Genomic DNA, 26,658 nt, shown 5'->3' with positions numbered 1-26,658 from the left:
TTTTTTCTCCTTTATTTTTTTTAACATTTTAACCAGAGCCATTTGAAATTCCTTACCAGCAAAATCTCATGTCTGGATAATCTGTGAATGGGCTTGTTTTGTTTGGCATTCTTATCATCTGGCATATCTAGTAATTTTTTATTAAATTTCAGACATTGTAAAAATAAATGTGGAGTTTTCAGACAATGTTGATATCCACCGAGAAGCAGTCCCCCTTTCCTTGGTTATTCAGATATCAAGTTAGGAGCAGATACTTTATCATAGTCAAGTATTGATCTGGGCCAAGGATGTTTTACAGTTTTAGTACGAGAACCTCTGCTAGTCCCTCTTCCTCACTGTGTGTCTTACAGGGTTGGGTGGGCAGCCTGTGTGCGCCTCTCCCTCAGCCCTGAGAAACTGCAGAAGATTCAGCCCTGCCTTTCAGAGTACCCAGCTTTCTGCCAAGCAACCTTGACTACACCAACTGTCTCGAGGGGGAGCCTATCCTATTTCCAAGGATAAAAAAATGTCACTCTGCATTTAATATGTTTTCATCCTAATTCCTAAACTTTCTGCACTTTTAAAAACTCAGCAAATGTCTTATAGAAAAAAATCCCAGCAAGATTTTTAGAAATCCTCCAGTTTCTAATATATTTCTCCTGTACCAGCAACCAAAAAATATTAGTTTTTCTTTCTGCCTTATGGGTCCTCTACTTGGGCCTTACCAGTGCCTTAATTCTTGCTCAGGTTTAACAAACATTCCCAAGAGAAAATAAAAATGTGACTGAAATTGTTGGCTTACCTCAAAAAGGATTTCAACTATTTCTAGCAATTTAGTTTAGTTGACCCATAGCTCTCTGATGCTCTAATGCGTATGATTTTTGTAATTTATATAGATTCTTCTAGTTGTGGTTTTAGAAGCATTTGCCTTACAGGAATTGCTACATTTTACTAAACCAGTAAATTTCAATTGTGTTATAAAATTTTTTTTTAATCTTTAGGGATATATTTAGTATATCCTAGGGAATTTTAAGGGAGTCTATTATATAGATGTATAATGAAATACCTGTACAGTTATAGTTTTTTACCTTTTAAAAAAGAACTCAAATATATTAGTGATTTAAATCTATGAAACCCAGGAGATTTTTAAGCTTCTCCCAGATCATGGATTTAGTATGACTTGGAGAAGAAAGGTTAGTTTTTGCCATTGAAATTCACTGACTTAAAATGCATTCATAGGATAATTTAATATAATATGCTTGTATAGAGAATTATATTTAGGTTAATACCAAAGGAAAGAACATTATAAAGGAAAGTGTACTCTGTCATTCAATCATTCATGCATCCATTCAACTACCCATTAATTTATTCTACAAATATGTAGAATTCAACAATGTGCAGCACAGTGCAAGGACCTGAGGATACACCTTGAATGTGACACACACAACAAATACAAAATAAAGCAGGCAGGAAAAGGAATAAAGGAATTACAAATTGTGATATACTGAAGGAAATTAACCAAGTGCCAACATAGAAAATAAAACTTGGAGACTGCCTTAGATAACAAAGTCACTGAGGTCTCTTATGAAGAAATGACATTTGAAACTGTGACCTGATAGATGAAATGGATCTAGACATGCAAAGAGTGCTTTTTCAGAGAATTGAGAGTATATTGCATTTGGAGGGAATAGCATATGGAAAAACTCTGAGGTCTTTTAAGGAAGTGAAACATGGTGCAATCTTTAACATGAAGGTAAAGACCTTTGCTAGGAGTTTGGATTTAATTCTAAGTGCAGTGGGAAGCCATTGACAGTAAGGAGTGATGTAATTCAATACAGTTAAAGAGACATAAGATGTTCTTCGGAGAATAGGCTGTAGGGTGCAGGGCTGGGAGAGGTCTAGCCTGCTGCAGTAATCCAGACTGGAGATGATGATATCCCTTTTGAAGGCTGAGAGAGAACATTTGGTTGATGGTGGTGTCATTTTCTGAAATGAGGAAGACATATCAAAGAATAGCTTGAGGCAGGTGAGCTTCAGGGTTGCCAAACTAGAAAATTCAAGTAGTGGCCATAGAATTGAGCAAGGCTTACTGGGTAACTTAAGCGGCCTGCCTCCCATTGAGGAGGCCCCTGAAAGTTTGGGTCCTAGTCTGCAACCACTGCGCTTCTGCTTTGAGCTCGAGGATCGTGCTCTAGTTCTACCCTTTGGCTTAGAATATTAGTAACTTCTAGATTTCTTTTGTGTTAAGAAAAGAAACCTCACCTACGCAGGAATTCTTTCTGACTAATTCTAGCCCAAAACTCTGAAAGTAAAGCTATTTCTAGTTTTTTACTGGATAGTTAAACTTATTATGCTCTCATTTAGGGCTTACAGGGAAATATCTACAGGGTACACCTGACTCAGTTTTCTTTATGATTCAGTTCATTCTCAGAACAGTACTTTGAAGTCCTCAAATTCTTAGAATCCTATAACTCACTTCAGGAATTCCTAGGACAAGAAACGGGGGCAAGAAAGGAATACCTTGATGGCCAAACGCTCTTCATCCTGAATTCTGTGCAATATATACATAATTTACTCAGGGGAATTCTAGACGAAATCTCCCCCATCCCATTGTCTCCAGATAAGAACTGTCTTTTCAAATTTTAACTCTTAGCCCTAGGACAACTCTAAAATGAACACAAGTCTTTATGTCAAATATAGAGAAAATTAATAACTACTCATATACTAGAACAAAAGGAAGGCTTTCTTTTCCATTCAGGATGATCTGTTTCCTGGAGACACCAGGTAGCTCTGTAAATAATTTGATGCCATCCTCTAGTGAGTGACTTTGGTCTTAGAAAATGACAGAGTGATGAACTGAAACAGAAGATATGTTTTTAGATTACCATCTCATGAGATGTTTCTTGAGAGTTATTTTTTAATTACCCACTTAGAGCTGTGAGAACCTTTAATATACCTTACAGATGGACTGTAGGAGTTGACACTGAAAATAATATATAAATACATGATGTTTAAAGTGTGTCATTTGCACAAAGTGAATATGATAAGCCTCTTTTTTTTAGGATTCACACAATAGAGGCAACCGCGGCTGGAAGTAGGAGGCATAAAGTGAGAAGAATAAGGTTATTTCAGAAACACACCTACTTTTTAAACCATGGCCCTTACCACATCTTTCTATATAAAGAGCAAAGAGGCTTAATCTAGAACTTTAAAAGGCAACTATTTTTAGACTTTAGATTTTTTTTTCCTTTCACTGTTGATTTGTCAACAGTATTATATATGAATGACACAGAAACTTTTAAGACTTATCTTTGGAGCAAAAATAAAAATGCTCACGGAGCACTGCAATATGAGCAGACAATCACTGATGATTATAATTTTTAAAGGAAATATTACAATTTTAAACCTTTCTGAGTCATTTCAGTAAGTAAATTAAGAGAATTAGAAAACACAGCCTCTAGAAATAGAATCCTTGATGTATCTGTGGGGGCTTCTTTTCACCAATTGAAAAAAAAACAACCTGCACAATTTTTTATAGATATTGGTAAATGGTTCTAGGAACAAATATACATTGCATTCCAAAATAATAAACACTACTCGAATAATTGGCAATACCTCAACAGCCTGGCAAGTTACTTCAAGTCTCTTGAGAGCTTCTTATATTCTTTCCTCATATTAAAAATATTCAGTGTCTCCTTAAAACAAATGTGGTTGAGAATTACTTTTAAATAAGCATTTGACAGTTTCTAAGAAAAGCCCTATATAGGCAGACCTCAGAGATATTGCTGCTTCAATCCAGACTACAACAATAAAGCAAGCATCACTACAAAGTGAGTCAAATGAATTTTTTGGCTTTCCGATGCATATAAAGTTTTGTTTACACTGCAGTGTAGTCTATTAAGTGAGCAATGGCATTATGTTCTAAAAAAATGTATTTCTCTTAATTAAAAAAATACTTTGTGGCTAAAATATGTCATCTTCTGAGCTTTCAGTAAGTCATAACCTTTTTGTTGGTTGGAGGGTCTTCCCTTGATGTTGACGGCCACTGACTGACCAGGTGGGTGGTTGCTGATGGTTGGGGGCTGTGGCAATTTCTTAAAATAAGACAGCAGTGAAGTTTGCTACATTGAATGCCTCTTCCTTTCATGAAAAATCACCCTGTAGCATGTGATGCTGTCTGAGAGCATTTTGCCCACAGCAGAACTTCTTTCAAAACAGGAGTCAATCTTCTCAAACCTTGCAAATGCTTTATCAGCTAAGTTGATATAATATTCTGAGTCCTTTGTTGTCATTTCAACAATCTGCACAGCATCTTTACCAGGAGGAGGTTCCATCTCAAGAAACCACTTGTTTTGCTCACCCATAAGAAGCAGTTCTTCATCTGGCAAAGTTGTATCATGAGATGCAGCAATTCAGCCATTCAACCTGCTCCAACTCTATTTCTAATCCCAGTTCTCTTGCTCTTTCCACATCTGCAGTTACTTCCTCCACGGATGTCTTGAATCCCTCAAAGTCATCCATGAGGGTTGGAAACTTCTCCCAAACTCCTGTTCATGCGCACATGCTGACCTCTTCCTATGAATGACAAATGTTCCTGATGGCATCTGGAATGGTCAGTCCTTTCCAGAGGTTTACTTGGCCAGATCCATCAGAGGGGTCACTATCTGTGGTGCTGTAGCCTTAACAAAATCATTTCTTAAATACTTGTTGACTTGAAATTCAAAATTATTCCTTGATCCATGGGCCGCAGAATGAATGCTGTGTTAGCAGGCATGAAAACAGCATTGATTTCATTGTCCGTCTCCATCAGAGCTTTTGGGTGACCAGGTGCATTGTCAGTGAGCAATAACATTTTGAAATGAATCTTTTTTCCTGAGCTATAGCACAACAGAGCGCTAAAAATATTCAATAAACCATGTTGTAAACAGATGTGTTGTCTTCCAGGCTTTGCCATTTGTTCCATTTCCAAAGCACAGGCACAGTAGACTTAGCATAATTCTTAAGGACCCAGGAACTTTCCAAATGTGCACTGGCTTCAACTTAAAGTCACCACCTTCATTAGCCCCTAACAAGAGAGTCAGGCTCTCTCTTGAAGCTTTGTAACCAGGCATTGACTTCTCCTCTTTAGCTACGGAAATCCTAGATGGCATCTTCTTCCCAATATCTAGGGCTGTTTTGCCAACATTGAAAATCTGTTGTTTGGTGTAGCCACCTTCATGAATGATCTCAGCTAGGTCTTCTGGATAACTCGCTGCAGCTTCTACATCAGCACCTGCGGCTTCACCTTGTATGTATTTCCATTACGGAGACAGCTTCCTTCCTTAGACCTCATTAAGTAACCTCTGCTGGCCTCAAACATCTGCAACTTCCTCCTCTCTCTCTCAGCCTTCATGGAATCAAAGCACATGAGGTCCTTGCCCTGGACGAGGTGTTGGCTTAAGGGAATGTTGTGGCTGGTTCAATCTTCCATCCTGATCACTAAAACCTTCTCCACATCAGCACTAAGGCTTTCTTCCCTTCCGCATGTTCCCTAGAGCAGCACTTCCATTTCCTTCTGGAATTTTTCCTTTGGATTCACAACTTGGCTAACTGATCAAAGAGGCCCGGCTTTTGGCTTACCTTGGCTTCCAGCATGGGCTCCTCACTACGCTTACTCACCTCCAGCTTTTGATTTAAAATGAGGGACGTGCGACCTTCCTTTCCCTTGGACACTGAGAGGCCATTGTAGGGTTGTTCGTGGGTCTGATTTCAATAGTGCTGTGTCTCAGGGAAATAGGGAGACCTGAGGACACGGGGGAGGGGCAGGGCAACAGCCATTTGGAGGAGCAGTCAGAGCACACGGCACATTTATTAAGTTTGTAGTATATATGGGTATAGTTCCTGCACCCCAAAACAATTACAACAGTAACATCAAAAGGCGCCCAATCACAGAGAATCATCACTGATGTAATAATAATGAAAAAGTTTGAAACATGTGAGAATTGCCAAAATGTGACACAGAGACAGTGATCAAATGTTCTTGGGAAAAAGGTACTGACAGACCTGCTTGGTGAGGGGTTTCCACAAACTGTCAATTTCTAAAAAAATGCAGTGTCTTAGAAATACAATAAAGTGAAGCGTGATAAAATGAGACTTGCCCTATAAAACCTGAGTTTGGCTTGCAGCGGTTAAGAGAATAGACTCTGGAATCCAACCACCTGAGTTCTAATCTTGGTACTACGTAGAAGCTGTCCAATTCTAGAGGATACAGTCACCACCCTACACTGGTACTTCCTCAGCTGTAAAATGTGGGTAATTCTGGCACCTCCGAAGGCCATTTTAAAACACAAATGAGGTAACTCATGTAAAACATTTAGCAAGGTTTGCCATATAATAGGCACTCAGATTAAATGCTCCATCATTTTTCTAATTGTTACTGTTTTTAAGGATTACAATTATATAGCTGTATTTGTAGATGGTTAAAATACCTTAAATAATTTGCCTATATAAATTGGATATGTATTAAAAGGCAGTTTTGTCAGGAAGGGTAACAGTTCTGCAATTATTACATCTCTCTTTGTTCTGAATAATCATGGACTGCTATATTTTTTTGCCTTGTCAGCTGCTATGGATGTTAGTTATGTAAGGAAAAATGTTCTTCTGTAGTTTCAGTTTAATTTAGCAAGTACTTTGAGCAGATACGTTTGTAGGTCAGACAACTACTAGAAATTACAGGGGAAACAAAGATGAGTAAGAAATGACAGGCCCTTTAGGAGTTTATGGTCTGGTAACATGGATAAGAAAAGAACACAAACTCTGTAATAATGTCAGGTTGAGGAAGATTACTTCTTTGAGGTTGAAAGTAAAGATCACTTCATGACTCATGACTGCAGTTACCTGAAACAAATTCAGGAAGGAGGAAGGATTTGGGGGGAGCTTTTGGGGTCAGAAGAGCAAAGGCGAGGTCCATGGGCTTTCTTCAGGAAATGGCGAGTAGTCCAGTCTGTGTGGTATTAGGAATGTGTACCAGTAGTGGCACAGTGGGACTGACCCAGCTCACGCTTCCCAGATCATAGAATTCTGCATAAAATACAGCAAGAATACATTCTGAATATTGCATTGTAGCTGAGCTTGAAAGAAAGACAGGGAAATCCTTAGATATCATAAATTTAAAAAGAAAAAGAAATTCAAAGCCAAAGTTCTAGAGGAAATCTGTAGGTTCAGCAGCCTCTGAGTCTCAGACTATATGCGAGTCCTGGGGGCTGGAGGCTGAGATTCTAGAGCCTTCCTGGGGTGGACACAATGAGACAGTGAGCTGGAAGATCGGAATTGTGTGTTAAGTTTATATTTGGACGGTCTTATAAGTCATGAGCAAGGGGGTGGTGTTGTTTTACTTAGCATGGAAATGGATAGATTTTTTGTTGTGGTTGGGTTCTGGTGTCTTTGCCCAGAGAAGTGACATGTTCAAGAAGTTCAAGGTAGGATAGTTTAGTGCAGGGAAAGGTTCAAGAAGACCAGTTAGGAGACTATTGTAATGAGTGTGATGAGAGGCACTGAAGAATTCTATCAGGATCCATCTCTTGACCATAGACGAAAAGGATGGATATGAGACATGTTATGTAGCTAGAATTAGAATTGGAATTGCAGATGGGAAGAAAAGAAGGGGAAATGGTTATTGAATGGTCACTTTTAACCACTGGTTTTGTATTAACCCATCACAACAACCCAGTAATGTTATTTGCTTCTTTTTACAGACAAATAAAATGATCCTAGGAGAGAGGCAATTAATTTGTGCAGTGCTCCCATGTAGTAAATAGTAGAACCACAGTTTTAAGTCCAGGTTTTATGCCTCTGGCTGTTCATTAAACTTAATATACTAGTGAGATTTCCAGAGAGAATCCTTATTAGGTAAGTGTTGAATTTAATTTGCATCTTTAAGAGTTGGGGGTTCAAATCAGATTTCATACTTCTGATTTCAATTTTGAGGAGAAACAGGAAGAAGACAGTAATGGAAAGGAAGTAGCAGTACGAAAAGCTGTTTAAATAAGATACACAATATCAGGCCATATTTTTGAGAGAAGGAAATATTGAAGAAGAAGGATTGGGTGGGTTTCAACATCACAGAGCTCACCATAGAGTTAAATTACAGAGATAAAAACGAAAGAAGTGGAATGCCAGCGAAGGACAATTTGAACTAGAGAAAAGGTACGTGAACAAACCCCATTTAAAGTCTACATCCTGATCCAGCAAGGAGAAAAGCAGCCCAGCCAATAAACATGGCATTTACCATTCTAAAAAAAGTTAGTGAAAGGCAATAAAAAAAGCAACTTTTCACAGTGTACTTGTATTGTGGAAGGAAGATCAAAAATTGGATTTTTTTTTTCAATTAAATGTGTTCAGCATGGAAATCTGTTTTATCCGGACACTCTTCATACCCTTTATAAATGCTACCAGTAGTCAGCACTACTGTGTACAGATATTACAAGGTATTTTGGGTGCTTTCCACACACAGTGCCAGAAAAGATGCTAATTAGTGCTGGAGAGCTGATGGTGTGATCTGGGCACCTGCCTGCAAAGAGCTGGACCGAGAGCAGCTCACTGCACATAAGCCCACTATGCAGCTGTCAGATGGCAGTGACGTTAATTTACTACTGACTCAGGCTGCATTTGATGCTGACCCGCACATGAAAGCCGGCCTTCCCTATCTCTGATTAGTTGGGCCATCCAGGGCTGTTTGTACTATTTTTATCGCAAACAGAAGACATGTCTAAATGTTTTTTTCCTCAAGATTCAAGTCAATGCTGTAATGTTTTTTTTTTTTGAGAGGAAGGATATATTAGATTTGTACAAATTAGAGCCCCTCAGAAGCACAGGTGGCAGTTGCCAAAATAATAGATACAGAGCTGGTCTGAAGTAGTCAGGTGATGTTTACCTTGGCGATCATTGCTGCATTCTATTCCTAATGGAGAACCATCTAAGTTCTCTGGGGCTTTGAGAATCACAGCTGTGATTTCCATCTCAAGCACAACCCTGAAGACTGAATTTTGTGGCATTTTTAGTGTAGACCCTGTTAACTTCATCTCTCTTCAAAACTTTCTTCACACTTCTTTTGAACCCAAAAGTTGCACCGTCACTTTAAGTCAGGTAGTTTATTCATCTCATGCTATTTGATCCCAGTGTTTTCTATGGACTATGTTAATGAACAAGTTAGGATACCTTTCAGGTGTGCCTAACTTAGTCCTGTGATCTGGCATAAGCATAGAAGGAAGCTGATTCACTCATTCATTCATTTCATTAACTTGTTCAACTTATTAAGTTCTCTAGGTGCTGGGAATGACGGTAAACAAAACAGACAAAATGTGTTTCTTTACAAAGCTTACATTCTTTTCATTTGGTACGATTTTCTTTTTCTTTTTTTAACCGAAATATACAGTTGATATGCAATATTATATTGGCCTAGTTACAACATAGTGATTTGACAATTATATACATTATGAAATGCTCACCACAGTTAGTGTAGCCTCCATGTGTCACCTTACAAAGATATTACAGTGATACTGACTGTATTCTCTATGTTGTGCTTTTCATCCCCATGACTTACCTATTTTATGATTGGAAGTTTGTGCCTCTTTATACCCTCCGCCTATTCTGCCCATCTCCCTACCCCTCCCCTGTGGTAACCAGTGGTTTGTTTGTTTATAAATTCCACATATAGGTGAAATTATATGGTATTTGTCTTTCTCTGACTAATTTCACTTAGCATAACATCCTCTGGGTCTATCCATGTTGTCATAAATGGCAAGATTTCATTCTTTTTTATGGCTGAGTACTATTCCATTGTGTATGTGTATATGTACCACATTTTCTGTATCCATTCATCTATCAGTGGACACTGAGATTGCTTCCATATTTTGGCTATTGTAAATAAAGCATCAGTAAACATAGGGGTGCATATATCTTTTCAAATGAGTAATTTTTGTTTTCTTCAGGTAAATAAACAGAAGAGGAATTGCTGGGTTGTATGGTATTTCTATTTTTAGTTTTTTCTAAAGACACTCCATACTGTTTTCCATAGTGGATGCATCAATTTACATTTCTACCAACTTTGCATGAGAGTTCTCTTTTCTCCACATCCTCACCAATACTTTTTCTTGTCTTTTTGACCCTAGCCATTCTGACTTGGGTAAGGTGGTATCTCATTGTGGTTTTCATTTACATTTCCCTGACATGATCAATGATGTTGAACATCATTTCTTATGTCTGTTGGCCATCTGCATGTCTCCTTTGGAAAACATCTATTCAGGTCCTCTGCCATTTTTTAAATTGGATTATTTATCTTTCTGGTGTTGAGTTGTGTAAGTTCTTCATATATTTTGGACATTAACCACTTATTGGATGCATCATTTGTGAATATATTCTCCGAGTCAGTAGGTTGCTGCTTGTTTTGTTGGTGGTTTCCTTTGCTGTGAAGAAACTTCTTACTGTGATATAGACCACTTGTTTATTTTGTCTTTTTTTCCCCTTCTCTGGGGGAGACACATCCAGAGAAAATAGCTAATGCTATTGTTCAAGAGTTTATGGCCCATGTTTTCTATTAAGAGTTTTATGGTTTCAGGTCTTGTATTGTTGTCTTTAATCCATTTTGAGTTTATTTCTCTGTGTGATATATGACAGTAGTCTAGTTTCATCCTTTAGCATGTAGCCATCCGGTTTTGTCATCACTATTTATTGAAGACACTCTTTTCCTCATTGTATATTCTTGCCTTCTTTGTCATAGATTCATTGACCAGATAAGTGTAGATTTATTTCTGGGTTCTCTATTCTGTTCCGCTGATTTATGTGTCTGTGTTTGTGCCAGTAACATGCTGTATTGATTACTGTAGTCTTGTAGTATAATTTGAAATCAGGGAATGTGATACTCCAGCTTTGTTCTTCTATCTCAAGATTGCTTTGACTATTCAGGCAGGGTCTTTTGTAGTGCCATACAAATTTTAGGATTATTTGCTCTAGTTCTGTCAAAACTGCCACCAGTATTTTGATAAGGATTGAACTGAAACTGTAGATTGCTTTGGGTAGTATGGCCATTTTAACAACATGAAATCTTCCAATCCATGAGTATGGAATATTATTCTATTTATTTGTGTTGTCTTCCATTTCTTTCACCAATGTCTTATAGTTTTCAGAGTATAGGTCTTTCACCTATTTGGTTAAATTTTTTCCTATGTATTGTGTTCTTTTTGATACAATTGTATATGGGATTGTTTTCTTAATTTCACTTTCGGCTAGGTTGTTATTAGTATATAGAAATGCAAAAGAATTGTGTACATTGATTTTGTGTCCTGTAACTTTACTGAATTCATTCATTAGTTCTAGAGTTTCTGGTGGTGTCTTTCGGGTTTTCTGTATAATGTCGTTAATCTGCAAATAGTGATAATTTTACTTCTTACTTGATAATTGGATGTCTCTTCCTTCTTTTTCTTATCTCATTGCACTTACTAGGACTTCCAGTACTATGTTGAATTTAAGTGATGATAATGGGCACCCTTTTCTTGTTTCTGATTATAGAGAAAAACTTTCATCTTTTCACCATTGACTATTATATTCGTTTTGGGATTATCATGTATGGCCTATATTGTATTAGGTGTGTGACCTCTCTACCCACCTTGTTCAGCATTTTTGTCATGAATATATATTGAATTTTCTTAAATGCTTTTCTGCATCTATTGAGGTGATTGTATGATTTTTATCCTTCCATTTGCTAATGTAGTACATTACACTGATTTGCAGATGTTGAAACCATCATCTTCAATCCCTGGAATAAATACACTTGATTGTGGTGAATGATCCTTTTAATATATTTTTGAATTAAGTTTGCTAATATTTTGTTGAAGACTTTTGCATCTGTTCTCATCAGGGAGATTAGTCTCTAATTTTCTTTTCTTTTTTTTTTTTATGGTAGTGTTTCTATCTAGTTTTGGTATCAGGGTAATCCTGGCCATGAAAAATGAACTTGTAAGCATTTCTCCCTCTTTAATTTTTTGGAATAATTCAAGGATAGCTATTAATTCTTCTTTAAATGTTTAATAGAATTCACCTGTGAAGCCATCTCATCCTGGACTTTTATTTGTGGGGAGTTTTTTGATTACCTATATATCTCACTACTAGTAATCCGTCCATTCAGATTTTCTATTTCTTCCTGCTTCAACCTTGGGAGATTGTACATTTCTAGGAATTTATCCATTTCTTCTCGGTTGTCCAATTTGTCGGCATATCATCTTTCATAGTATTCTCTCGTAATTCTTTGTATTTCTGTGGCTGTAGCTTCTCCTCTTTCATCTGATTTTATTTGAGTCCTCCTCCTTTTTTGGTTGGTGAATCTAGATAAAGGTTTATCAATTTTGTTCATTCTTTTCAAAAAACTAGCTCTTGGTTTCACTGATCTTTTGTATTTTTTTAGTGTCTATTTCATTTATTTCCATTCTGATCTTTATTTTTTCCTTCCTTCCAGTAACTATAGGCTTTGTTTGTTCTTTTCCTAGTTCCTTTAGATGTAGGGTTGTTTATCTGAGATTTTCTTGTTACCTCAGGTAAACCTGTATCACTATAAACATCCCTCTTAGAATGCATTTGTTGTACCCCAAATATTTGGAACTGTCATGTTTCTATTTTCATTAGTCTCCAGGTATTTTTTAATTTCCTCTTTGATTTATTTTTTGACTCATAGGTTGTTTAAAAGTTTGTGGTTTAGCTTCCCCATGTGAGTTCTAGTTTTTTTCTTGTAATTGATTTTGAGTTTCATACTATGTGGTTGGAAAAGATGTTTGATACAATTTCAATATTCTTAAATTTATTGAGACTTGTTTTGTTCCATATATATCTGTTAAGTCCATCTGGTCTAATGTATTGTTCAAAGCACAAGGTTTATATTCTAATAGGGAACGCAGAAAACAAGTAGGTGAAGAGACAGATGCACAATGGCTGGTAAGTTTGAGCATCTTGTAGAAGGGTAACATGATTGAGAATGATAAGCATACCATTTTAGACAGGGTGTCAGGTAAGACCTGTCTGAGGAAGTAATAGAAAAACATGTGGATCTTTATGGGAAGACTATTCTAGGCAAAAGGTAAAGTAAGTGCAAAGGCCCTGAGACAGGGATGTAATTAATGCTGTTGAAGGGATCAAAAGACAGAATGATTAGAGCACTGTGAATGAGGGGAAAAATATTAAATTCTCCAGGAACCAGATCATGTAGGCCACACAGTCCATGATGAGACAAGAAGTTTTCCTGTATGCAGTAGCTTGTGCTAACTATTTTAGGCCTGTGTGGGTTCATTTGAATTTAAAAATAAATTTTTTTTTAGAACTTTTTAACTATATAGGCATATTTTTTAAATCTTAGAGGAGACATAGCAAACTGAGTCTGTGATGGGTTCAATTACATATGTAGTAAGTCAAAAAGTCAAAACTAAAAACATAGGCAGCCCTGGCTCCAAAGACCATCCCATTGTATCACATGGTAAGGTTATAGTAAGCACATCATAAGTTAACTTGCTCTAACAGATTTTTACCATGCTATATTCTAAATCTATGAGTGATGCAGGGAACCTACCCTCACGGTTCAGAAGGCCTACTGGGGTGAAAAACATAAACAAATGATTATAATTCAGGACTGTATAGTGATACATGTATAAAATAGGAGATAGCACAGAAAAGGGGCTGATTAACTCAGTTTAGGTATTTAGAAGAAATAGGACTAAATCTGAGTGGTGGATAAACATGAGATAATATAATGGAGGAGGATAGAATATCTACTGCAAAAAGAAGAAGTTGTAGAACCATTCACATGATCTGAACAGAAAATTGCAAATAGTTATAAGGACCTTAGAGACAGGCCTGGCATTCAACCTGGTGGCATATATCATTGTGACAAACCAGCCGACTTATACTCTGAAGGTCATTTCTGATTGACCAGCTGTCTCCATAGCATATTAAATATATTGCCATTCCATAGCAATGAGTATTGAGACTAAAGAGATCAGCCAGTGCTAGATCACTGAGGTCATACTTACCTTTGGGATTTAGTCAGTGGTTGATGGCTGCCACTGAGGGGAGACAAGAAAAAAAAATGAAAGAAGAAAATGGGAAGAAATAAACTGCTGAAATATATTATGTTTTTAGCATAACTCAGCAGACATAGAGTATGTCTCTGAAGATTTTATTTTACCAAAATGTTCTTAGAGTTTTAGGAGCTGAAGTGTCAAGACAACACCTTTTAAAGTACATTTTAAGAAAATTGCTAACTTATGGATTAGTTTGGCTTGATTGCCATATATTAAAGGATTTATTGGCATGTTTCTTACTGGGAAATTGATAATTACAACTATTACATGTTAACCTTTCTTTCACAGTATGTCTCTGGTGTGTTAGTTTCTTGGTAATTTCATGATCGTTTGTTATGATCATTTTATCCCAAATTTAGCAACAGAATGATAAAGATTATCCTTTTAGTAAACCAGTAAAAGTATAGTGGATCATTACTATCTCTTTTTTATTCTCTCTTACCTCACCATTCACATTCTAAGATGCTTTTCTTCCCTTAAACTCATAGCTAAGCAAATATGAAAATTGACAGCAGCTTTTTCTGGCCATCAAACTAATTTAAACTGTGCCTCTTACTATACTCATTCTGCTGCTGAAGACCTGAGAATTGTTTTTGGTTGTTTTTTGTTTATTTCCTCTTGAAATAAACTTAAAGCAATGTAACTTTTGATCATGTAATGACATCATAGTAGACCTCTAAAAGGTCCAACAAAAATGTCCTTGTGACAAACTGTTTTCTTTGCTGCTATATAAAGATGTGTTTAAGAGGCAAGGCAAAAATTATTTAGCTCAGCCTGTTAATAAAAATGTGCAATTTGAACTGTTTATAATCTCCCATCTTTGATCACATCTTACTGAGTGATCTCCCATGTTTGCCACATGCAAAAGTATTTTTTGTTTTAACTTCAATTAAAAACCTACATTATTACACACCTCCCCCAATGTGTTAAATTGTGTATTCCCAGAACTAGGAAAGTCTAGTCCCTCAACCTGCCAAAGTGTATACACTCATTTTTATTTTTTTGTATGCTGGATGTTTATTATCTGAGTGTAAGATACACACAATTTACAGATTTGAAATCTCCTCAAGGATTGCAATCCTGGTTTGAAGTTGATTCAACAATTGTGAATACAGTTATTTGATGAAAATATGTAGAAAAATTGTAATGAAGATCCTGATATTTATTCTGTTCTTTTGACCATCGCAGATCAAAGAACACCTTGCTAAGGGGCAGCGGATGCTGGCAGGTGATGGGATGTCCCAAGTGACCAAAACACTGTTGGATTTAACTCAGAGGAAAAATTTCTATGCTGGAGATCTTCTGACGTCCGTGGAAATCCTCAGAAATGTGACAGACACGTTCAAAAGAGCAAGTTACATCCCTGCATCTGATGGTGTTCAGGTAAGGAAGACAATCCCGTGATAGAAAAGACTAGTGAAGATGCAATCAATTGTTGGCCCTGAGAAGCCAGTGCAGCCTTGGAGGCCTTCTGGCCTGCAGGGATAGAGCTCTCAGCCCTGCTCACATCCGGGCTGTGCTTAGTGTGAGCCCCGGAAAGGACCTCTGTCCCCTTAGCCATTCTAACCTCAGTGTCCTCAACCCCAAGACATGCATTCACACACCTCAAGGAGATACTGAATGAGAATGTGTGTGAAGTGTTTTGAGCCCTCAGATGAAGGCAGTATAGCAAATTCAAGGTTGCATCACAGATATTTTATTCCCATGTTTTGTTGGATTCCCCTGAGGAAGGCGCCGCCCCAAATCACTCACCAAAGACGTTTCTTGATGCAACAAGCAAGAGGAATTTATTCGGAAGCCAACTAGTTGGGGTCCAAGTCAGCCTGTCGCAGCAGGTCTCAACGAGGACCCCGAGCACACTAAGGCAGAAGGTTTTATAGCATTTTCAAAAGGGGTAGAATTTTCCATAATCACAATACAGGGTTTTTTCTATAGGCTCATAAATCTTTTGCTGGCGCCACATCCTGGGGTCTGGTTAGATGAGATCACCTACGGAATGTCTAGGGTGGTTCTAGTAAGATAAGCTAGGCGTGTATGATTAACTGATTTACGGTTAGCTAACTAAAGGTCACTACAATTGACACAGGCTAACTAACTTGTTTTTCAAGATTCTAATGATTTTCCTTCTTTTGGGTTAGGGGGTGGTATTTAGGCCTTAAGATGGCTGTACTTATGCTAACTTTTGATTCTTCAGATCCTACATTTCCCCACTTCTCTTTTTGGGGCATTCCAATCATGGAATGTTTGTATCTTCTTGTGAGGTGAGTGAGTGGTATTGTTGCTTCAACATTAGTACATGAACGGCACTCACTCTTTCTCTAACAAAAGTTATTAACCGGTTTAACATGCAGGGTCTTAAAGTTAGAAGCAACACAAGGATGAGTAGGGGCCCAGCCAGAGTGGATATCAGGGTTGTAAACCACGGGGACCTAGTGAACTAAGATTCAAACAGTCCTTGGCCTGCTTCTCGCTCTCTCTTCTTCTGATCTAGCCTTTCTCTAAGTTTTGACATTGAATCTCTTACTATCCCGGAATGATCTGCATAAAAGCAGCATTCTTCTCTTAAAGCTGCACACAGTCCTCCTCCTTTTAGGAACAGCAGATCTAGCCCTCGTCTATTCTGTAAGACTACCTCAGAGAGGGAAGTCAGAGATTCTTCAAGTTTTGTAATGGATTGCTCTATGGTTTTTAGGTCTTCATCAATAGCAGTCCTTAGTCTTTCATAATGCTGGTTCCCTTGAACAATAGCGGCTGCCTCCGTTCCCACTCTAGCTGCGACTCTTATCTCTAACAACACGGCTAAGGTCAGCGAGACCGGCTCTCTCTTATATCTATGCTTAGGTTCAAATTCAGCTACGAATGAGAGATCATCATGATACATCAACCTGGGCACCAGCTGGACCATGATACAGAAATCATGGGAGGAGTTGAAGGCAGAAGTAGAGACACATAGGGTCACTCTAGTGTTACAAGCCCACTATCCCTCGGGAGGAGGGATTAAATACCTGTTTTTACCAGGGAAGGCTATGGGTATGGTCTCATTCTTTCTTCTACAGATAGAGACTCTAGCTGCTGCTAGGGAAGAGGGGTGATGACCGCTCTGGCTGCTTCATGCTGAGAAGGGGGCGCAGTAAAGGGTGCAGCTAGGTCTCCATCACTGGTCAGTTGAGAGGGCTTCAGAAGGCTGGCGCTTCTATTCTGGGTTTCATTTTTATTACTATTTGCAGTTTTGTGGCTTCTAGGCAAGATAAAACAAATTGTGTTATTAGGTTATGTAGCAACATCTGGAGTTGGATTTTTTATTCTGGAAGGAGGCTGCATTATTGAAACGATACTTCTCTCTAAAATCACTCTCATTTTTACCAGAAGTAACTAGGTTAAGAAAATAATTAACAGCTGGCTTGATTATTTGCACAGGTGCAGCAAGAAGAGCAATTGATTACACAGGCTCTTTTAAATATGCTTTGCTGGAACTTTTTGTAAGGAATTTCAGATTGAACTTTTAAAGGCCTCTTGAGGCCAGACAGCCAAGCCAGACTTGCCATCAGGCTTTGCCTGCAGTACCTGTAGATTTGGATGAATTCTTCTCTTCTCGAGGTCTCTGCACCTGCCAGGAAGTGACCTTCTTTACTCACTTGGTAAGGCTGCTGGGAACTCTGTAAGCAAGGTACCAGGCCAGTTCTTCCAAGGGGTTTTGTTGGCTTTATAAAGTCAATCTTAGTTCTTTAAAGTTGTTCACATCTGAGTTTATACACATGTCTCTCAGGTACGACATTCCAGTCAAAGCCCTGGTAGTATAACCAGTGTTCTTAAGTAGTCTTCTCACAAGGAAAGCAGATTCTTATTGAACTCGTGCAAATAAACATACTGCCATGGAATACAAAAACAGTCACTGAAAGTTTTTAAACTCTGGAGGGATCAAGTAGAGAGAAGGATGTTTCAATTCTGCTCATAAAGACAGTCATTTACTAAACTGTTGTCAGAAAACACTTTACCAGCAACATTTGAAACAAAAAGACACAAAATCATTTTCTTTAGTTTATGTAATCTTATGTAACTAATACCTGTTCTGCTGAAATCTAGTTCTTTACCAGTTTAGGGATAATACTATAAATGACAAAAGACTTACAAATGACAATGGTTAAAGATATGATGAGAGCTTACTGTAAAACAGTTGACATAAGGAAATTCTGATATTTCTGTAATACAAAACATTCAGTAACAAAGTTTAGCATCATTCTCTTTGACAGTGCTTTCTTGGTAAATAAATATATATATATCAGATAAATAAGCCAAATTAGTCAAATACTTTGTCTAGTGAGAAAAAATTCTTCTGACATGTTCCAGGGGCCCTCTGGAAAATATCAGAGTTAACTAGAGGTAAAAGCACCTTTTTGCATTTAATTTTTTTAGAACTATCATTACACATTTATTGTCTATATACTCAGCACAGTAAACGAGATATCTTAAAAAGTGGGGCAGCAGGGGAGACTGCTGCTGTCAATTTTTAAAGACAACATACAGAAAGTCAAACTAATTCTAGGTTACTAAGCATTCTTGAGAGAATGGTAGCAGATGGTAGATTCTTCTGCTTTCATCTTCAGGAGGGGAAAAAAGCTACAATAAGAATTCATATTTAGCTGAAAGAACTGTCTAAACTCAAGGCAGAGTATAATATTACCAGGCATACAAAAGACCTGTTAGAGATACATACAAAGAATGAATATGGCTATAGTCAAATTCAACTTAAAAGTTTAAGCAGAATCTCAAATTTAAATGTCTCTTTCTTTTACACAGATATTCAGATATGACCAGAAATATGCTTTGAGATGAAAGAGATCAGGCATTTTACTTTTTCATTTAGGGACTGAGAAATGATGACCTTTGGCTTACAATCAATAGCTTACAAACAGTGAAAATAATAAGAACATAACTCAGCATAAGTGTCTAAGACCAGATACAAAAAACAGAGAAAGTGCTTAAGTTTACAGGTCTTCTCTGAAAGCTTCAAGAATGTTTTACTCTTTAATAGTAGATTCCCCCATGTTTTTTTTTTTTTTTTTTTTAAACATACAGCATATAAATTAAACAAGAAGACCTGGTGGTTCTCAAAAAATCTATTACAACTTTTTTCAAAAGTGGTCACACGTTTGTCTATCTAAACCTTCACAGTGAAACCTGTTTTTCTGGGAGAAACATAATCTTGTCCAGATTCTACAGTTTAATAAATTTTGGTTTGTTAACTAAGTGCATTTAATCAGCTGAAAAAAGCTTTGTTACTATTCTGCTTAGGAATTCAATTTTTCAGGCCATGCAATCATTTTTAATAACAAAATATTTCAAAGGCAAATAAAGGTTATACAGTTGTTAACTAACAAACTTTAGCTTTTAGTCTCTTTAACATTACGATTTCATGGCAACTCACTGAGACTTTAAGCATGAGAAACTGCTGTGATCTTTCAACATTAAGAGCAGACTAACAGTTAAAGAAAACTGTTTAACTGGAAACGAGATTCTAATTTTGCTGTGCACTTGATATCAAGACTCACTTGCTTTAATTTCACTAGGCACGACTATATCTGTAAGAATATAGTAATTTATTCTTCATTTGCCCCATGGTCCCAAGCACATAAGCCGGTGAGAATTATGCCTGGGCTTGCCTGCGGCTTGACTGGGTTTATCTCACTTTATCTCTAAACATCCTAACCCTCCCCCCCAAGCAACAGGCTGAGCGGATCTTCTACAACAAAAGGCATCATGCTGTTTTTCTCTCTTTGTCTCTCTTTAAATAAATAGCTGTACTTTAGAACAAAGTTACTTTCTTTTATCACAAAACACATTCTTTAGCATGCAGAAGAGTTTTCATTTTTTATACTTTTTCTTATTAAAACATACATCTTTTAGCATAGAGAAATGTTTTTCTTTATTACTTTAAGTGGTTTTAATTAGAACTTAAAACCATTAGAAACTTTAACTTCTAGTGAACACTGAGAAGCAGGACACTGCAAACTGTCAAACTAACATTTTCTAGACCAACAAACTCACGAACACATTCTACAATTTCTGCAACCATGAGCTTCACAGCACAATCTCCCAGCAAACACAGAGCACATCTTCTCAACTTAACAAAACTCTAAGGCTTTAAGTTACTACAAAGATTCTCAGGCTGCAGGTAGGCATACACACTGCAACACACAATTTAAAAGGTGTTCACTTGCCACACTTATCCAGTTCACCTACCTGCAACAACTATGCTAGCCTACTCACAAGACCCCCACTGAACACTAGACAAAGCCAAGCTTCTAAGCATTCTATTCTTAAAAGATTTAGCAGATAACATGACTCAAATGACTCTAGGTAAACTCAGGCAGCGGACAACTACCAGGACATGCCCGCCTCAGGCAAACTCAAATTAGCATTAATGCTTAACACTTTTTTACCAGGTTTTCTGGAAGTTTTAGAACACTCAATTTTCACAAGCGCTTGTCTTTAAATCAATTTCATTAATACCATCCGGAGGTAGAAAGATATATTCATTTACACACTTAGGGGGTTGTCTGAGTCTGTCCCCTTGTCAGTATAACAATTATTAGGCACATGAAAGACACAAAAAACAGAGACACACACAGATTAGACACACAGCGGCCGCTTTTTGTTTTTTCTCAGATTTTCAAACAGAAACCGAAAGGAATCAGAGGGTTGATATTCCTGGCACCTGAAAATCAACCCTATCTCATCAGATTCACCTTGCCGGAAAAACAGACGGGAGGCTACCAGGCGTCCCTGGCCTCCCAACCTCCCCGAGGCGTCCCCCAGGGTTGCAGCCTGCGGTGCTCCTAGTACGTCTACCGACCGCAGTCTCGACCCCTTTACGGGATCGGGACAGCTGCCAGACAGTGGGTACCCCCTTTCAGAATTCTGACCGGTCTCACTGAAAAACAGAAAACAGAACACAGACAAACCAAGGCGCCACTAATCTTACCTCTTCCTCCAAGAGCGACTTTGGGAGTGAAGCGGGGTGAGCGCATGATCCCGGACGAGCCCCCAAATGTTGGATTCCCCTGAGGAAGGCGCCGCCCCAAATCACTCACCAAAGACGTTTCTTGATGCAACAAGCAAGAGGAATTTATTCGGAAGCCAACTAGTTGGGGTCCAAGTCAGCCTGTCGCAGCAGGTCTCAACGAGGACCCCGAGCACACTAAGGCAGAAGGTTTTATAGCATTTTCAAAAGGGGTAGAATTTTCCATAATCACAATACAGGGTTTTTTCTATAGGCTCATAAATCTTTTGCTGGCGCCACATCCTGGGGTCTGGTTAGATGAGATCACCTACGGAATGTCTAGGGTGGTTCTAGTAAGATAAGCTAGGCGTGTATGATTAACTGATTTACGGTTAGCTAACTAAAGGTCACTACAATTGACACAGGCTAACTAACTTGTTTTTCAAGATTCTAATGATTTTCCTTCTTTTGGGTTAGGGGGTGGTATTTAGGCCTTAAGATGGCTGTACTTATGCTAACTTTTGATTCTTCAGATCCTACAGTTTAATATCACCATCTTGCCATAGGAGGCTATTAAAGTACATTAAACATAATGAAAGCACATTAACTGTAACATGCAAAGAAGACAGAGTTTTGTTTAGGATTTTGCTCTTAGATTTGGGAAGGTCATATTTAATTTTGTGGGGTAATATTTAATTTTGTAGAGAATTGTTTCGGATAGGAAAATAAATTCAGTAACTTCTTACCGCATATTTTTCTTGTCATGGAAGACTTCTAAAGCAACAGCATTTATTTCCGTAATAAAGTTCAAGTACTCACCCAGTTTCAACATTGCCTTTGCCATTAAAATAAAGCTTGTTGAATGGCAGACAAAGCATATTTAATGCAACTCTTGTTTGCATTTCAGATTAACTCTTTTTGCGCTGTAGTCTAGCATCTACCCCTGCCAAGCATGAGTTAATTCCTGCATTTCTAGTGAAATGCTCTTCCTGTATCTCTGCATAAAGTTCATTAACATTAAGGCTTGGCAGCCCTCCCAGAGCAGGTGGTTTTCTTTCAGCCTACTCGTTTGGGAGTTTTATTTGAATTTCATGTGGAGAGTGCAGAGGGTTTTTTTGTTTTTTGTTTTTTCATTTGTTTTTGTCTTTTGTTTTAATCAGCATCTGAGGGAAAGAGGAAAAGGAGGTTTTTGGAATCATGGAATCATTCATAAATAATATTCATGCCTTGAGTTGTATAGAGGTACATATATTACTTAAATTACATGCAACTGCTGCTAAAAACAACTGCAGGAGGCTTCTTGGTACTGTCTTCTATTCTGCATCACCAGTGTCCGGGGATACCGTTTTGATTGTAAAAATACAAAAGGGGGGGTGGAAGTGACCATCATTTGGGCAGTTCAAAGATGTTTTTTCCAAAGAATGAGACATCCTTCCCATTTTAAAAACTTAATAAAGTCAGTCAAGTACAATTTCTCCCTGTAGTGCTGAAATATTTCTATTAGCATTTACATTGAAAAATAACATCTGAAGTCTTTGACACAAAGTACAAGTTGTAATTTCAAAAGAACTCAGATGCTTGTGTTCACTGTCGAAACATCAGGCAGGCTGCTCTCCTGAATGTTCTCCCGGGCCTCTGCTAACCCTCCAGATGCAGGGATTTTAAGATTTTTAGGTGCTGAGATTCAGGAAATGAAGATTACCAGGGTACGGGAACATCCTTTGATTCAACTACTCACTGGAGTGCACGGACTCAGTGGACATGTGCTGGTTTGACTTACACGGGGCGATTTGGCCCGTTGTTCTGTTGTCCTGCCAGCGTGGTTGGGAACAGGTTCCTCCATTTCCTCGCTGCTCTTTCTCTCAGTCCCCCACATACACACACAGTTCTGAGCACGGTGGTGTCCTCGTCATTCCTTCCCTCATGGGGACTGTGCTTTCCTGATCTGCTGTCTCTACAGGCGTCTGTCTTTCCAGGCTCCTGGGCTGCTTCCTCTCCCAGGCTGCTGCTGTCTCTGCCTCCAACTCCGAGGCCAGCTCGAGCAGCCTTTCTGAACGCCAGACCAGCAAGCCCCACGCTCCATCTGAAAATGATCTTTCTCTTCTCTGGAATCCCAGAGAACCTTATACCTCTTTTATTCTACTTTCCACAAACACTTTGACACAAATCTTTTATATATATTCAGTGTCTTGGTTCGAATGTAAACTCTGGTTTACAGCCTTATGCAGTATCTTCTGAACCTCACATGAACTTCAATTCTCTATTTCCAAGGACTGTGAACATTTTTGATTGGGTAGCACCTCGGGCTCAATACAGCATAAACTAAACTCATCCTGAATTCTAAGTTTTCTTGCATTTTTCTACTTCTCCTTGTAAAATTCACAGTCCCCGGGCTGGAATTGTGGCGCTATCTTGACCTTATCCTTCTTCTGTTTTCCTCCTGGGTATGCCTGCTTTTCCATCATGCTTTCCTTCCTCTTCCCAGTGCTGTTTCCCTAATTCAGCCAGTTATCTCAGCCTGCAGTACTTCCACAGCCTCTTTGCTTTATCCACTCCCAGGTCTTTACCTCCATCTCTATCTACCTTGTACACCATGGTCCTATTAATTGTCCTAGGACAGCTTTGATTATGTCACTCCTTATTAGGAACCTTCAGTGGGGCTCTGAGGCCCCTGAATGACAGCCCAATGCCTTTCTCTCACCCCCTGGTCTATTCCGCAGTGTGCAGATTCCCTCTCTTTCCAGCCACACGCATGTGTTATTCTTCACAGACGTGAGCAGAGGAGCCGCTGTCTGCCTCCTGAAGGCACTCTGTGTTCTTGGCCTTGGGACCTTTACTTCCTCTGTGGTTTCAGGCTGGCTTAGTCTGTCCCAATCTTCTAGAATCCCTTGCTGCTCGGCACCTCTGATCTCCAGCAGCACTTTCCCTCTGGCATCTCTCTGTGTATTTCATATTATTAGCACTCATTAGTAAGTCCTTGAGAGAGAAGAACTCTTCCTTGCCCCTTCTGGGTCCCAGCCAAACTCCAGCTCCCCTCCCCAAACATGATTTAGCATACAATCTTGACCATAGAACGTGTTCAACAAATGTTTGTTGAATTAATTAACAGAATTAATAATTCTGAGTTTTTTTATCCCTTTTTTAAACTAAGAAATGAACAGACCAAAGAAAGATTAAGTAAAACTGTCTAAGGAGAATACATTTTTTTAAGTGTAGTCATGTGGGAAGCATTTTATTTAAAATGCCTAGTAATGCCGGATCCACTAAACAACTGATTTGATACATTGATGAAAGAATTGCTACAACTTGCTAAAATTGGGGTAAAACATTAAGTGTGCTTGTATGTCTCAGAATGGGAGAGCAGGATTGTTTTGTTTTTGGAAACTGGTAGAAAAAAGTCTTCCAAGTCATTTCCCTTTAAGCATGATCTTTTCTAAACCCTGGGGCACTGTCTTGTCTCCCCATCTCCGCTCTTGTTAGTTCTCTATTTAACTGATCCTTCCCATTTCCAGCTCGATGCAAGTTCCTTCAAGATCCGGCTCGAAAATCATTTCCACTCCAGAGTTTTCTCATCAAATCCTAGGCAGAATTTATTTTTTTCCTTCTTGTCTGGCCTTTAGAAACCTTGTAAATCTCCCTACTAGATAGAGCACATCTCTCCTAGAACCATATAATTATTTGTGTCCAGGCCTGCCTGCAGCCATAAATTTTAAACTTATTGAGAGACTGTTATGTCCCTTGGCCTGGCTCATGAAGCAAGTAGAAACTCAAATATTTGTTGAAGTAATTAATGAACTAATACAGATAATAGTAATATTAGGGAACTTGACATTGCTTCACAAAAACAGAAGAAAACTACTCTGAACATCTGATTCAGAGAGAGAAAAAGAAAAAGGAAACTTTGTCTAAGAATGTATTTTAACTGCTGGGAGAATTCATCGTGAACTGTATCTGCAGGGGATTGACTCTCAGGCTCAGCCTAGCAGGAGAGGATTGAGTTTGCACCTGGCACTCGAGGAACCGCGAGACTTGGCAAAGGTAACACGGATATGCACCAGTTCGATTCCCGGCTTGTCCAGTAACTATCTTGGTGTCTTCAGACACATACTTAACCTTCTTCTACCTTACTTCTTCATATCTGAAGAAGAAATGGCGGTCCAGTCGGTTCTCACACTTCGTGGTAGCTACGGTCTGTGAAGGTGCAGCAAACACCACGTCAACAAACATGGAGCCATGGGCACTAGGGAAAATATGGCAGGAGACCCCTTTCATGGTCCAATCATACCACTCTCACCCACCACGTGTGAATACCTGACCTTGTGTTCTGTGTGTTTCTGTTCAAAGACACCCTACTTCGTGTATATTGTTAGCCATTAACATTGAGCTCAACAGCCAAGAGATTATAACACATTCTTGAACAAAGTTTATTAGCACGTATTTTCTCCATGAGGCACATCACAGCCTTCTTGGATTATGAAATAGTCCTTCACCACAATTCTGGGGGCCATTTCAACCAGTGACATTTCCAAAAAAGCACAAAAAATATGAAAAAAAAACTCCAAAACCCTGGGCATTGAATAGACATGAAAATACCCTTTGTTCACAGTATGTGAGCTGAAGAAAAAAGAGCATCACCAGTTCAAACTCTGCTGGGTACTTGAGCCTTGGGCAACTCAAATTTTGTGCCACTCTGTGTATGTCCATGAGTGCACTGTGAGTTTTGATTTGGGGGTTACAAATACATTTCAGTGAGTGGTTGCCTTTGCAAATATAGGCTCCACAGACAATGAAGATCGACAGTAATTATTTTCCAGGGTTGTTGTGAGGCTTAGAAATATTACAAGTTAAATACATAATAATATTTATGAAGTGTCTGGCACATAGTAAGTACTCTGTAATGCCGTAATTGCTAGTATTGCAACTCTTAACATAAAAGTAAAAGATGGATGCCTCTCTGAAGCCACGTACAATACCATTGAAGGAAAAAAATAAGTTACAAATGAAGCTAGACTGTGGTGACGAGGAAGAGAAGTGTACATAGAGTACGTCTCACCTCTAAGAATTCTAGAAACAGAGGTGAGAACTACAGCAGTGAGAAGTGAATTCATGGGAGAGGTTGGACTTGCAATAGAATTTGGAGAAATGAGAGGCAAAGAAACAGTCATTCAGCTGTACAAAGGCATGGAAGTGGTATGAGCACAGCACATGCAAGAGAAAATGTCTGTAGAAAATGGGATGCATTTTGGAAAATGAAGATCATGTGGTCAGAAGAGTCAAGGAAGGCCAGAGACAAGTTTAAACTTCATTCTCTGTAATCAACATTACTAAATGTAAGTGGTATTTTTGGAAAAATGGTCTGGCAGAGGTAGATAATGTGGATTAGTGAGAAAGGAGGATGGCAGGGGAGAAATCCCCAGAGGCCGTGGCTGTGCTGTAGAGGTGAGGAAAGACGAAAGCGTGTGCGTGCCTGTGGGTCAGAAGGGGAGGCACGGTCTCTTAATGGAATGAAATGGTAGGCCCTTAAGGCAGTTTATATTTGGGAGATAAAGAAAGAAAACGTTAGAAAGAATACAGACGTGG

At 38.5% G+C, this 26,658-nt stretch overlaps 1 protein-coding gene and 1 long non-coding RNA gene across 4 annotated transcripts in view; one reads left to right on the top strand and one right to left on the bottom strand.

The window, feature by feature from the left end:
* The window catches only part of ADGRB3 (adhesion G protein-coupled receptor B3), a 654,669-nt gene that overhangs the window by 281,157 nt on the left and 346,854 nt on the right, over positions 1-26,658 (top strand). For all 3 annotated transcript variants that reach the window (XM_037012618.2, XM_037012617.2, XM_037012616.2), the window contains one exon: positions 15,267-15,461. In XM_037012618.2, coding sequence (XP_036868513.2) covers positions 15,267-15,461 — 195 coding nt within the window. The remainder of the gene's footprint in view (positions 1-15,266; positions 15,462-26,658) is intronic.
* LOC140846671 (uncharacterized) lies at positions 15,839-21,613 on the bottom strand. The gene is made up of 2 exons (XR_012126022.1): positions 21,061-21,613; positions 15,839-17,316 (listed from the first exon to the last, which is right to left on the bottom strand). It is a non-coding gene; the product is annotated as an uncharacterized lncRNA (long non-coding RNA).

This window comes from Manis javanica, chromosome 16, assembly GCF_040802235.1.
Source record: "Manis javanica isolate MJ-LG chromosome 16, MJ_LKY, whole genome shotgun sequence".
Classification (NCBI taxonomy): domain Eukaryota; kingdom Metazoa; phylum Chordata; class Mammalia; order Pholidota; family Manidae; genus Manis; species Manis javanica.
The sequence above is the reverse complement of the archived record's forward strand: the minus strand, read 5'-3'. Positions and strand labels throughout refer to the sequence as shown.